Below are 12,986 nucleotides of genomic sequence, written 5' to 3' on the forward strand. Positions count from 1 at the left end.
TCTCTCTCTCTCTCTCTCTCTCTCTCTTTCTCTTGCTCTCTCTCACACACACACACACATCCTGTTTCCAAGTTTCAATCTGTGTTTCAGTACCGTGGTTGTTGGTCTGTGTGCCTCAGTGCCCCCAGTGTACTCATCAACCCATAATAAATCAACATCTATCTGTCTGTCTGTCTGTCTGTCTGTCTGTCTGTCTGTCTGTCTGTCTGTCTGTCTGTCTGTCTGTCTGTCTGTCTGTCTGTCTGTCTGTCTGTCTGTCTGTCTGTCTGTCTGTCTGTCTGTCTGTCTGTCTGTCTGTCTGTCTGTCTGTCTGTCTGTGTGTGTGTGTGTGTCCATGGTTGAGAGTTCTTACCTGGCACGTGATTGACTTGTGTATATTTTGCATGGGATTGTTTGTTAGTGGGATAAGCAAATCAGTCGCTGTGTGTGTGTGAGTGTGTGTGGGTGTGTGTGAGTGTGAGTGTGTGTGGGTGTACTGTATGTGAGTGGAATAAAGAGATTAGCCATTGTTGTGAAGGTTTTAACTGTGATGATTTCACACTGTTGATAGTTTTGATCATTTGTAAGATTGTATAATAAACTGTGAGATAAAGTAGATGAACTCAGCAATTGACTACGTTACCCATCAGCCCCTGCAGGTCACATGACCTTGTCAGGCGTCTCTAAGCTCTCACACCTCTCCAGTTCTCCTCTAATCAGTAGCTTTACTCCAGCTCTGGTTCCTGTGCAGTTTGTAGTCAGGTTTGTGTTGATGTTGTGTTTTGTTTGTTGCTTTGCCTTCCTCGCCCTCTCTCGTATGGAGAGTTTGCTGTTTTGTTTGTTCTCTGTATTTGTTTCTTTTTACCTCAACACATGACCTGCAACTCAGTTTCCAGAAGCTTTGGTTATTTTCCTGAGCTGTAATTTCAGGACCTTCTCTGCAGCTCAGGAGCTGCTGGTTTCGAGCAGGTGTTTTTAAATGAATGAATAAATACAGGTTCTGCTTGGGTTTATAGTTTTACTTATATTCGGTGTGTAAAGTGTAAAGATGACTTTCTTTAACAAAGCAAATCATGTGGAAATGCTCAGGGTCGTTTTGGAGCTCCACTGGAGACACAACAGTGCCACCTGTAGGGCAGTGCATCTGTAGGCCACATGCAGACACACACACACACACACACACACACACACACACACACACACACACATGCCTTAGTGCTGAACATTCAGGTGAGATTTTTCAGTGCTTTGTGTTATCTGGAACCTCTGACCTGAGTGTAGGAGTAACAGCCTTCGTTCTTCTCCTTCACTCTAAACGAGTCGCCTGAAGGAGAGCAGCAGAGTCAGTCATGAGTTTTCTTCAGGTCTGGTCCCTGGTGTTCGATTAACAGACAGTTATTACAGACGAGTCTCTGAGCTGCTTAAAATCTCGCCCTCGTCCCCGAGAGAGGAAGCGGAGAAGCACAAGAATATGCAAATGAGCTTTAAAAGAGGTGTGAATATGCAGGCGAGAGGATGCTTCGAGTGTCAAGTCCACTTCACCGAACTCACTCTCTCTCTCTCTGTTATCAAGATTAATGATCTTATCACTGTTTCACATTCAAATAAATAAATCAGTTTTTATCAGAATTTGGATTCAGCTTTTATTAAACACCACCCTGTCCAGATTCCTCACTTCGATCTGAGAAACAGAGCAGGAGAGACAGTGAATGAACAGTGAATGGACTCACCAGGTTGCCACTGCTGGGCCCCTGAGCAAGACCCTTAACCCTCAATTGCTCAGTTGTATAAAAATGAGATAAAAATGTAAGTCGCTCTGGATAAGGGCATCTGCTAAATGCTGTAAATATAAATATATAAATATATATATATAAATTCATATAAGTGATTGGACAGAAAGGACAGTGAATGGACAGTGACTGGACAGAAGGGAGTGATTGGACAGGAGGGATAGTGGATGATCAGTGATTTGACAGATGGGACATTGATTGGACAGTGAATGGACATTCAAATAAGTGATTGGACAGAATGAGTGATTGGACAAGAGGGACAGTGACTGGACAGGACGGACAGTGATTGGACAGGAGGGACAGTGACTGGACTGTAAATGGACAGTGACTGGACAGAAGGGAATGATTGGACAGGAGGGACAGTGGATGGACATTGATTTGACAGTGAATGGACATTCAAATAAGTGATTGGACAGAATGAGTGATTGGACAGGACGGACAGTGATTGGACTGTAAATGGACAGTGACTGGACAGAAGGTAGTGACTGGACAGGAGGGACAGTGAATGGACAGTGATTGGACAGAAGGGAGTGATTGGACAGAAGGGACAGTGATTGGACAATGATTGGACGGTGACTAGACAGAAGGGACAGTGATTGGGAAGGAGGGACAGTGATGAGACAGAAGGGACAGTGACTGGACAGAAGGGACAGTGAATGGACAAGGTTTTTTCTCCATTGTTTTTCTCAGTGATACTGTATCATGTAATATTTCCTCTAAAATATCAGCATTGTTCTTGTTGTCTCTGATGTATCTGTGGTTCTGTGTTACTCAGAACCTGCTCTGTCCTGGGCCCGAGATCTGAGATCAGGGTCTCTAACAGAACGCAGTAGACAGAAAGATGATAAGACCTGAGCATGGTGTGTGTGTGTGTGTGTGTGTGTGTGTGTTCAGTGAAATTAATCGTTTGGACCTGGGGCTGGTAGTGGAGCTCTGGAATAAAGGTCTGATCTGGGACACTATGGTGGGAACAGCCTGGATCCCCCTCAACACCATCCGCCAATCAGATGAGGTGAGAACACACACACACACACACACACACACACACACACACACACACACACACACACACACACACACACACACACACACACACATACACACACTCACAAACAGGAGATGCTCTATGTCTGTGTATGTCTGAAGCTGGTTTTGGTTTGTTCATTGTTGGTGTGTTATGTGTCCTTCATCATATATTTATTCTCAGTTCCATGTGAGTCCACCTGCAGATTCCTGATGGAATGTTGCTCTCCATACTGAACTGGGTTTAATCTGTAGGTTCTGTAGAATCTCACCAAACCCATGCACATGTGGAGCAAGCATTACTGTTACCATAACAACAACAGGAAGTGTGTTCAGCTAGTTAGTCCCACTGCTTCTGTTTTTAATACATTTTTCTTAGCAAAGCCTCCTCCAGTTGTGACAAAGGGTTTGAGTGAGTAGTGAAGTCACTCAGCGTCTTTATGTTTCACTGAATTTCAGCTTGATTAATTGCTCATGTTTTTATATATGACAGAAAAGATGAGTGTAGGTGTGTGTTCTGTAGACAAGTGGTTGTTCGACTTATATATCTGCAGTGACCATGTTGTCATCCCCCCCCCCTTTCCCCCCTACAGGAGGGTCCGGGTGAGTGGGTCTTATTGGACTCGGAGGTCTTGATGAAGGCTGATGAGATCTACGGCACTAAGAACCCGACTCCTCATCTGGTGCTGCTGGATGCACGCTTTGAGCTTCCCTTCGGTGAGACTGAAGACTAAGAGTCCATGAACCCAGAGACCCAGAGAAATGTCTGAATTGAATGTGTTTGTGTGTGGGTGGAGAGGAAGTTCAGACTGTGCACTGTGAGTTACCCAAGCAGTTTACTGTGAATTCTGTCCTTTACTGCGTTTTGTGTTTTTACAGACATTCCAGAGGACGAGGCTCAGTACTGGACCAAGAAGCTGGAGCGCATCAATGCCATGAGGATTCACGATGAGGTAAAGAGGGAGGAGGAGTTAGGAATGATCTGCACATCATGCACTACTGACTTTAACGCTCAGGTTAACACACACGACTCATGATTCAGGGTTACTGAACACGCTGAAATCATTTAACTCTTCAGTAAAGTGAGAAAACACAGAAAGTGTTCAGGTCTCAGATGTTGTGTGGAGAACATTATTGTCTCCAGAAACACCTTTAGACCACAGAGTGGCTTTTCTTTTTTTTTTCTTTAATAACACCGTGAGGTCATTAAGAGTTTATTCTCTGCTCTCTGTCGGCACCTGCTGCAGATGCTGAGTTACTGCGTTGTGATTCGTTGTGTTGTGTGTTTATGTATTATTGTGTACAGGATGAAGAGTGTGGATTGCCGATGCCTTCCGTCCCCTCACAGTGCTGTGAGTAAAGACTTATTTTATCTGTTTGAAAACCTCACACAAATTAATGAATAGCTTTTGGGAAGATATTTGGCTTACAGGTCTGTTTATACACTAGAGCTTTGTATTACGTTGCAGTTTAGATTTAATTCAGCATCTTGACTGTCCTGCAAAAATAATTGTGTTAATGTTTTTGTCTGAAATGTTTTGTTTATGGACATGTTTCAATGATTCTAGGTTTTGTTCTCAGTTCTCTATTCAGCCGCTAGAGGGCGGCATATGGCCATTATTTAGCACATTGCTGTTTAACACACTGCTCCATTTATCAGTTTTTTACTGTACCAGCTTTGTGTTTATTAGTAAAAACCTTTTTAGACTCTTATCCAAGTAAAATAACCACTCAGAAAAGAACTGGATTTATTTATGTGACTTTCCTTCACACATCCAGGCAGCTGGACTTATTTTGGATGGAGTGAGCAGCAGAGTACGTAGTTTACAATGTGTGTTTCAGTGTGCCATCCATCATAACACATGCAACCAGTTTGTTATTCACCCATCTTCTCATTCCTCTCACTTGTTTATGAGCAAGACCAAATTCCCATGTCTCTTGTATCCACTCATTCACCATCGGTCTCTTCATCTCCGACTTAATAAGTGTCAGATCTGAGCATTGAACGCCAAGAAGAAGACTCCCAGAGTTCTCCTCTTTTTTCACAGCTCCACATTTTCTCTGTTTGGCCTTCAGCTGAGGGTGTGGTCTGTACTGACAAACAGATAATAATCATCATCATCATCTGAATGTCAGATTTAGTCGTCTGTGGTCTGTGTGTCCTCTGGTGCTTGCTGTCCTCATTCGCATGGTCTTCTCTTATCTCCATCTATCGTGTAACAGTGTGTTTACTGAATAGATGTATTGTTCTACCTGAGGGATACATCAGAGTTCTGTGTTTGGTTCCAGCCCTAGATGATCATGACAGCGCGGTGGACGACAGAGACAGTGACTACCGCAGCGAGACCAACAGCCGTCCTCCACGATACTACACCACAGCCCAGCCCAACTCCTCTGTCCACCAGTACCCTGTGAGCCGGAGAACACGACCACCAGCCAAAGAGTCCGGAACCGAGACACTGCACAGCTATGAGCTGGACTACAGGGAAGGAAGGGCTCAGAGGTACAGGAGATTCACAAACACTCAACACACAGAGAAGAAAACATCTGAACACCTTCATGTGAAACAGTCTTTAGAAAGAACATTTTAATTTATTATGGAAACAAAACACAACTTCCAGTTTGGGCTCTGTGTCTGCTGTGTTCTCTGTTTCTTCATTCCAAAATGAAAATGGGGGAAAAAGAAACAGGATTCTGGTTTTTTTTTTTCATGGCACATACTAAACTAGGAATTAATTATTAAAGTAAAAATACTGAAGATATTTTGAGTTTTCTGCCTGTTTCACAACATCAAGTAAAGAAATCAAATATTTATAACTCCAAATATTAAAGAAAACCACTGCAGTACAGTTTAGAATGAGTCCAGGAAGAGTCCTTTGTTTATATGCGAGTTGAACATATTAAATATTTCAACTATCATTTTCCTCTGTGTTTGTTGTATGTGTATTGTTATAGTATATTGTATATAGTACTGTGCAAAAATTTAATTTTAGGCAGTTGTGAAAAAATGCTGTAAACAAAGAATGCTTTCATAAATGAACAAAATGCAGTGAATGAACAAAGAAATCTAAATCAAATCAATATTTGGTGTGACCACCCTTTGCCTTCAAAACAGCAGCAATTCTTCTAGGTTACACTTACACACGGTTTTTGAAGGAACTCGGCTGGTAGGTTGTTCCAAGCATCTTGGAGAACTAACCACAGATCTTCTGTAGATGTCGGCTTTCTCACATCCTTCTGTCTCTTCATGTAATCCCAGACACACTCGATGATGTTGAGATCAGGCTCTGTGGGGGACAAGCCATCACTTCATGCTGGTTTGAAGGCAAAAGGTAGTAACACCAAATATTGATTTGATTTAGATTTTTCTTTTGTTTGCTCACTTTGCATTTTGTAAAATGACAGAAATAAACACTCGTTATTTATATTTCTGAAAGCATTCTTTCACACCTGCCTAAAACTTTTGCACAGTACTGTATATATGTATATAAACTTTGAACAGTGATTTAGGCCCATGGTATCTTAAGAGTTCATGCATTCAATGATAGAAACTTAAGCACTTTTGTACATCGCTCTGGATAAGGGCATCTGCCAAACGCTGTAAATGCAAATAAATATTTTAGAATATTTAATGATAGATTTAGGAACCTTGACCTTCCTGTTGTGCTCCGTCTCTGTCTCCTGATTGCTATTTTTAAAAAGCACAAACTGATCCATGTTAGAACATCATCAGGTGCTGACAGTGAACTTTAATGTTTATTGTTCAAGCTACATGCTCATGACACAACCGGCTCATTTAAAACCCTTTATTAATTTTAACCTCTAAATGATTCGAAAGTTGTAAAACAAAAGCAAAGCAAAAACCATTCTGTAATTATTGTATGTTCTAAACATCAATTAGCATCTTTTAAAATAAAATAAAAAACAACAGATACAGACAGGTTTTGTTGATCGTTGGGTATTATAAGTGCAGAAAAGTCTGTTTCTAATTCTACTAAAGAACATTTTAAAATGAATTATTCAGTAAAATTTTTGGCTTATGGTTTCAACTTTTAAAAATGTTAGAGTATAAAAAAGTGAAAAGTGAAGACTAAGTTATCATGGAATAGAAACAATTTAAATGAAGTTCCTTTCTCTTTTTTTAATTTAAGCCATCAAAAAAAAGAAACACGGACCATTGTTTAAAACCTACAGTACATTCTGTTGTCTCTTTTACATAATTTCTGATTCCATACATTTTTTTTAATTCAAAATGTCTTACATTAATGTTATGTTTTCTTCCTTTTTTTATACTTCTTTCTTTACTTTCTTTAATAAGTCCGTTATTGGTTTTGGCTTATGCTTTGTCTCTAACACTTTCTTTTCTTTGCATTTTTATTTTCTTACGTTCCTTTTCTGCGTCCTGTTTTTACCTGGAACACAAGACATCCGAGCAGTAGAGCTGGGGTGAGGATCATACCTGTTGATTCAGGTATGGGTGTGGAGGACTGGGAGACTAAATACAACCTCACTGACAACATCTTAGATGACTATCTGGATTCAGAACAGAAAACATGGGATGATGATGATGATGATGTAATAAAAAGTGAAATATATCGGATGATGAACAATCCAGAGTGTAAGAGGAGGCAGTTTCATCAGACTGTGGAGTGTGAGCTGACGTCTCCTGAGTCTAACGACAAGGATGAGACCGGAAACTCTGAAAAGAAAACACCTGATGTGGGAAGTAGAGAGTTTCGCCTTCTCTGTAAAGAAGCAGGAAGCTTTGAGGATGAAACATCTCCTCCAGAGATATCTTTCATTCCATCAGTTGGGAAGCTACAACAGGAGGAAACCCAAGAGTCATATAAAGAAAATCTTCTGTACAAGACAAGAATGTGGGCAAAAATGCATATTGGTGACATTCTGGAGAACTATGCAATCTATCGAGAGAAGGAGGAAGCTAGGATGAGGCGAAGGAGTGAGTATGAGTCAGAAGGATCAGAAGTTCTGTTTTCTATTGGATCTGAGCAGGGTTTAGATGCATCAATCGATGCGGATACACAATGTGAAAATGACAGTTACTACAACAACGGGAAATATATTTCATCTTACGGTGAACAGGAACATGGTTATTATGAGTTAAATGGAAATCAAGTTTCAGTTGATGTTTCCTCAGTTAGAAGACAAAGAGACCATTACATTGATACGATGAATGAACTGCAGAGAATTGTTGATACAGTAACTGAATATCTTGCTGGACGAGAGGAGGAGATTAGTAAGTATGATGAAATGCACAAGGTTGATGGCAAATCCAAGAGGTTTGACAAGGAAAAACACAAAGATATCAAACCAGATGAGGTAGAAGATGAAGCTGCAGAGGAACAGGGAATCACAGGGGTTAAAAATGCTATGAACTCCTTGTTTAGTTCACTTGTAGGAGCCAAGTCAACAGGTGAAACTACAGATACCACAACAACAACAATAACAGCAGCAACATGCTCTCCTTTACTTCATCACTCTGAGTCAGGCTTTTCTAAACTATTGTCCTACATACCAAAATCAAATGGCAGCCCAACTCCTATTGCTGTTGTTCCACCTGCTCATCAAGAGCTGAATGCAGATAAAAAATCCCCCCTGCAACCACTTCTGCCTCTTCACTCCACAGAGGCCAATCACCCAGTTAGTGAGGTGGGAGCAAATACAACTAGTCCTGAGACTCAGGGATCCACTACAAACCAGCCCCAGTCTGTGGTTGATTCTGTCTTGGGAAGACTGAGTCACTTTGGGATATTTGGAGACAAACAAGCAGGTGAAGCAACCCAGTCAGAGACACCAAACAAATCTCATGAAAGCACTGATTCAAAAGAAGTATTAACGGATAAAGCTAAATCTTTGTCAATAGAGCAATCAGCCTCACAACCAGAACATCAGTCCTCCTGTGGAGGATCATGCAGTGGATCAGTGGAACTATTACCAGAAACAGAGTCTTCGGGAGAAATACCTGATGTCCTTCCTAAAGAGATGACTCATAAACCAGAAGAAAATCCATCTGCTCAAACAACAGCAGATGACACTGGATTCTTCAGCCCTTTCAAAAAGTCACTCACATCTTTCATGACAACAACCTCTGCCCCTATCAATAAAACTGCTGAAAGTCCATCTGGCCACTCTGTGTTTTCAATATTTAAATCTGCTGAAGCCCCTAAACAGGAAGATGCACAAGCCACTGGAACCATTGGAGACAAATTAAAGCTTTCCTTATTTTCTTCAGATAATCCTGACACTCCTCAAGCTCAAAAACAAGAGAGTGGGCTTCTCTCTGGGTTGTTGAAATTGGGAGTTGGTGAAGATGCAACAACTTCAAAACTACATGTTTCCCATGCTTCTACCAAATCACCTCTTTTAAGCCGTGCTCTGCTCCTGGAGAGTGCCCCTAAGGGAAATACAGACACAGGGTGGTTTTCTAATCTTTTCAAAATGAGTCCTACTGAATCACCCAAACCACAAACAGTTACAAAATTGCCATCAAAACCAACAGAGACAATAAACATACCAACTGTTGTAGTGGAACCTGAAACAGTTGAGGATTCTTCTGCAGTGCCAAAAGAAATGGTACAAGAAGATACAACACCAAAGTCTGATGTCCAGTCTTTCCCTGAAAGCTTGATGGACGCTGGGAACGAGGAACAATGTATAAAAACTATGACTCAAGCAGATACATTAGAGTATCAAGACCAGGCCCAGCCCGAAGAAGAAGCAATGTCTAAACCCCAGGACCTACAAACAGTGTTGTCTGGTGGCAACAAAACTTCTGATAAGCCTTCAGAAGGTGGACTACTCTTAACACTATTTTCATCGATCACCAACAGTACAAATGAGAGCCAGGTTCAACAAGCTGCCACACATCAGTCAAAAGGGTTATTTTCTGGGCTTTTCAAAATGACTTCTACAGAAAATGCTGGCACAGGTAACAAACCAGATGGTTCTCAACAGCAACCTGTTAACTTCGAAAGTCAGCTCGGCTCTACCTCACCTGCTGGTGTCCAAAAAAAATCACAGAAACAACAAGCAACATCACAGAAAGGTTTCCTGGAAGGATTATTTAGCAAGGAATCAGAAGAGGACAGCTCATTGAAAATAAAGTATACAGGTGCTTCGCATATAAATGATGAAAATAATTCTAGTGAAGGAAAAGATTCATTTTCTGGCATTTTCATATCAGAAGGCAATGAATGTAGTAAGACTGCTATAAGTAAGGACTCTGCATCCACTGATACTACTGCACTTCCACAAAGTAGTTGGCCTTTGTCTGGGTTTTTTAAATTGGGCAGTAATGCTATTTCAAGTTCTCCAGCTACCCCTGTCCAACAACGCAGTCAAGCTTTATTGAAGCCAACAACCACTCAAGGGTCAAACCAACCACCATCTCAAACAGCTACATCTCCAGCTCATCCAGGAGGTCTCTTATCAGGACTCTTTAAATTATCAGGTAGCGAAAATGCTAGTGCCAATGGGAATGTAGTTCCTGATCAACAGCAAGTACAGCCAGGAACCTCTGGTGTTCAGCAGCCAACTCATAAGCAACCAACTACTCAGAGTAATGCAGCACCAGTTCCACCCCAATCAGGAGGGCTATTTGGTGGAATCTTGAAATTAACAGAAAGTGCACTGGCTCAATCAAGTACACAACTGCCAAGTGGTACAGGCATTCAGCCCAATCAAAAGTCAGCAGAACCTTCTGCAACTGGAGGAATACTGTCAGGATTTCTGAACAAAATATCTGTAGCTGAGAGTACTGCTCAGCAATCCAATCTCCCAGCTGTTAGCAAAGACCCCAAGTCATCACAACAACCTGCTTCTGATGAACAAGGAAGCTTTCTTTCTGGTTTATTTGGAATTAGCACTTCAGAAGTCAATAGTGGTAGCCAGGTATCTCTCCAGAATGTTAATGCAGAGGCACAGCCAAACAAATCAGCTGGAATTATTTCCAGTTTGTTCAATAAGATTGTAGACACGGCTTCTCAGTCCAGCCAGTCAGACCTGAATCAAAATACAGCCACACAACCATCTTCTGGTCTTATTTCAGGGCTGTTCTCTAACAAGCCCCCTTCACAACAGCAAAAAGCTCCTTCAGAAACACAAATAAATCACCAGCAACAGCAGCAGGGTAACAGACAGACCTTACAGAGGCAACATCAAATCCCAGTACAGCCAGCTGCAGCACCCGAGTCACAACAGGGAGGTCTGTTTTCTGGTCTATTTAACAAATTGACTTCCACCGATACCCCACCTAAACATCATGTGGCTGAAGGTTCATCCAATCAACAAACATGTAGGTCAGGACATCCTGTACAAGGAAAACAATCACTTCCAGCAAGTCAAGTCCAAACTGAGGTTTTCAAAACAAGTACAGTAACCACAGCCTCTAAAACATTCGCTGCAGAACAGAAAGATCCCTCGATTGGATTACATCAGCAATCCAATAGACAGGCTCAACAAGCTCCAACGGCACCACCATCATCAGGAGCAGCACAGGAGAAAAGCCAACCAGGAGTTCTTTTGCCTAGTATTTTAAAGATGGATACATCAGAAGAATTACAACAGGGAGAGTCTCAATCAAATTCCCAGACACCTAACAAGATAGAATCAAAAGGGTGCAATGTTCAAGAAAGTGGAATTTTGTCTGGATTTTTCAACAAAATTTCTATAATGACTGAAGATAAGTCCGATTGCAACATTCTTTCAGATCAGAAACCACACCAACATCCAGAACGTAAACTTGGTCAGAATCGTCCACAGATTCAAAGAGCTAAACCAATTGAGCAAGAGTCCACCCATGATGGGGGTAATGAAACCAAGAAGGACCAAAAAGCACCATTTCAGAAAGGGTTTCTGGCAGGATTGTTTGTTACAGGGTCAGAGGACAACAGCTTATCTACATTAAAGGAGACAAATGAAACAAAAGACAATTTCAGTGCTGGACAGGGTATAACTGCTGGAGATTTTAAATCAGGGGCCAGTGAAATTAGTAAGATGGCAATATCTAAGGAATCAGAAAAGGGCTTCTTTGATCAGATATTCCATAAACAGACTAAAGAGAACTTTTCTAGCATCAGTATTTCAGATGCAAAAACTAGCACTCAGAGTGAGAAACCTTTAACACTGCATCCAGCAGTGAAGTCTACTCAGCTGTACCTAGAGGAAGTCCAAAAACTCTTATATGGCACAGCCACTGAATATGGATATCAGGATCTCTTAAATTTATTTGCTGAGCATGGTATAGTTTCACCAGAACTGTATGAACAGCAATGCCTCATAGAGGCCCTTCTTTGGCAACAGCTAAATGATTATGCCTTATTAGAAGCCTTGGAAGCACAAGCGCAAGAGTATTATACAGGATTTCATGAGGCTGCATCATCAATCAATCATGAAACAATCATGCAGGAGCCTGAATGGTGGAACTTGAAAACTATGGATCCCAGGCAATTTCACATACCTTCATATCCCTGGCAGAATATAGAGAGCTCATCATTTAATAAACGACTTCCACAGGCCGATGCAGAGGATGATAGGATTGTATTTGACATGAGTGTCAAGAGCAATAAATGTTGGGAAAGTTGTGATAATGTGGATAATTTTAGTAATCAAACAAGCAGAAGCAAGTGCATTGAGAAAGACTCAAAAAGAATTCCAGCAAATTTAACACGCAGTCAGTCACATTTTGACTGTAAGATATATGTCAAACCTGTTCAGAATGGCATTTTGAAGCCACAGTTTGATATCTCAAAATTTATTAAACGACTTACAGTCAAAAAAGGTCCCATAGATTTGACTGTGGGTGCAGTTGACCTCAGCAGCTTTTCTGCAACCATTAGTGATACAGACGATGAAATGATCTTTGAGGATCCAGAATGGTATCAGCAATGGCTTTCACTGTTGGAGCAAGGAATGTGGTGGCCAGATGAGGCTAGTGATTGTGGATATTATATTTATGCAGATGAGGAATATATATATTCATTGCTAACTGACCAGAGTGGAAAGCACCTCTATGCATATGCTACCCAGGAGAATAGACATCATTTAGAGGAAATTGCAGAGAATATATCAAATATCCTGCAGAAAAAAGATAAACCAAAGACAATACTTTGTGGGTTTAAGATACCATTGTTCAGTGAAGATGAAATGTGGGCTCCTTGTAATAGTCAAGCAGGT

The 12,986-nt window shown here is 41.2% G+C and overlaps 1 protein-coding gene across 4 annotated transcripts in view; it reads left to right on the forward strand.

Annotated features, from left to right (window-relative positions):
• Nucleotides 1-12,986, forward strand: part of LOC113656789 (protein unc-13 homolog B) — a 75,410-nt gene that overhangs the window by 18,487 nt on the left and 43,937 nt on the right. For 2 of the 4 annotated variants that reach the window (XM_047818337.1, XM_047818335.1), the window contains exons 4-9: nt 2,664-2,781; nt 3,386-3,509; nt 3,672-3,745; nt 4,099-4,144; nt 4,572-4,607; nt 5,082-5,295. In XM_047818337.1, coding sequence (XP_047674293.1) covers nt 2,664-2,781; nt 3,386-3,509; nt 3,672-3,745; nt 4,099-4,144; nt 4,572-4,607; nt 5,082-5,295 — 612 coding nt within the window. Of the gene's footprint in view, nt 1-616; nt 742-2,663; nt 2,782-3,385; nt 3,510-3,671; nt 3,746-4,098; nt 4,145-4,571; nt 4,608-5,081; nt 5,296-12,986 lie in introns of those variants that run through there. The other 2 variants (XM_047818336.1, XM_027168186.2) reach the window with 2 other exon arrangements.

Source organism: Tachysurus fulvidraco, chromosome 9, assembly GCF_022655615.1.
Source record: "Tachysurus fulvidraco isolate hzauxx_2018 chromosome 9, HZAU_PFXX_2.0, whole genome shotgun sequence".
In the NCBI taxonomy this organism is placed as follows: Eukaryota; Metazoa; Chordata; class Actinopteri; order Siluriformes; family Bagridae; genus Tachysurus; species Tachysurus fulvidraco.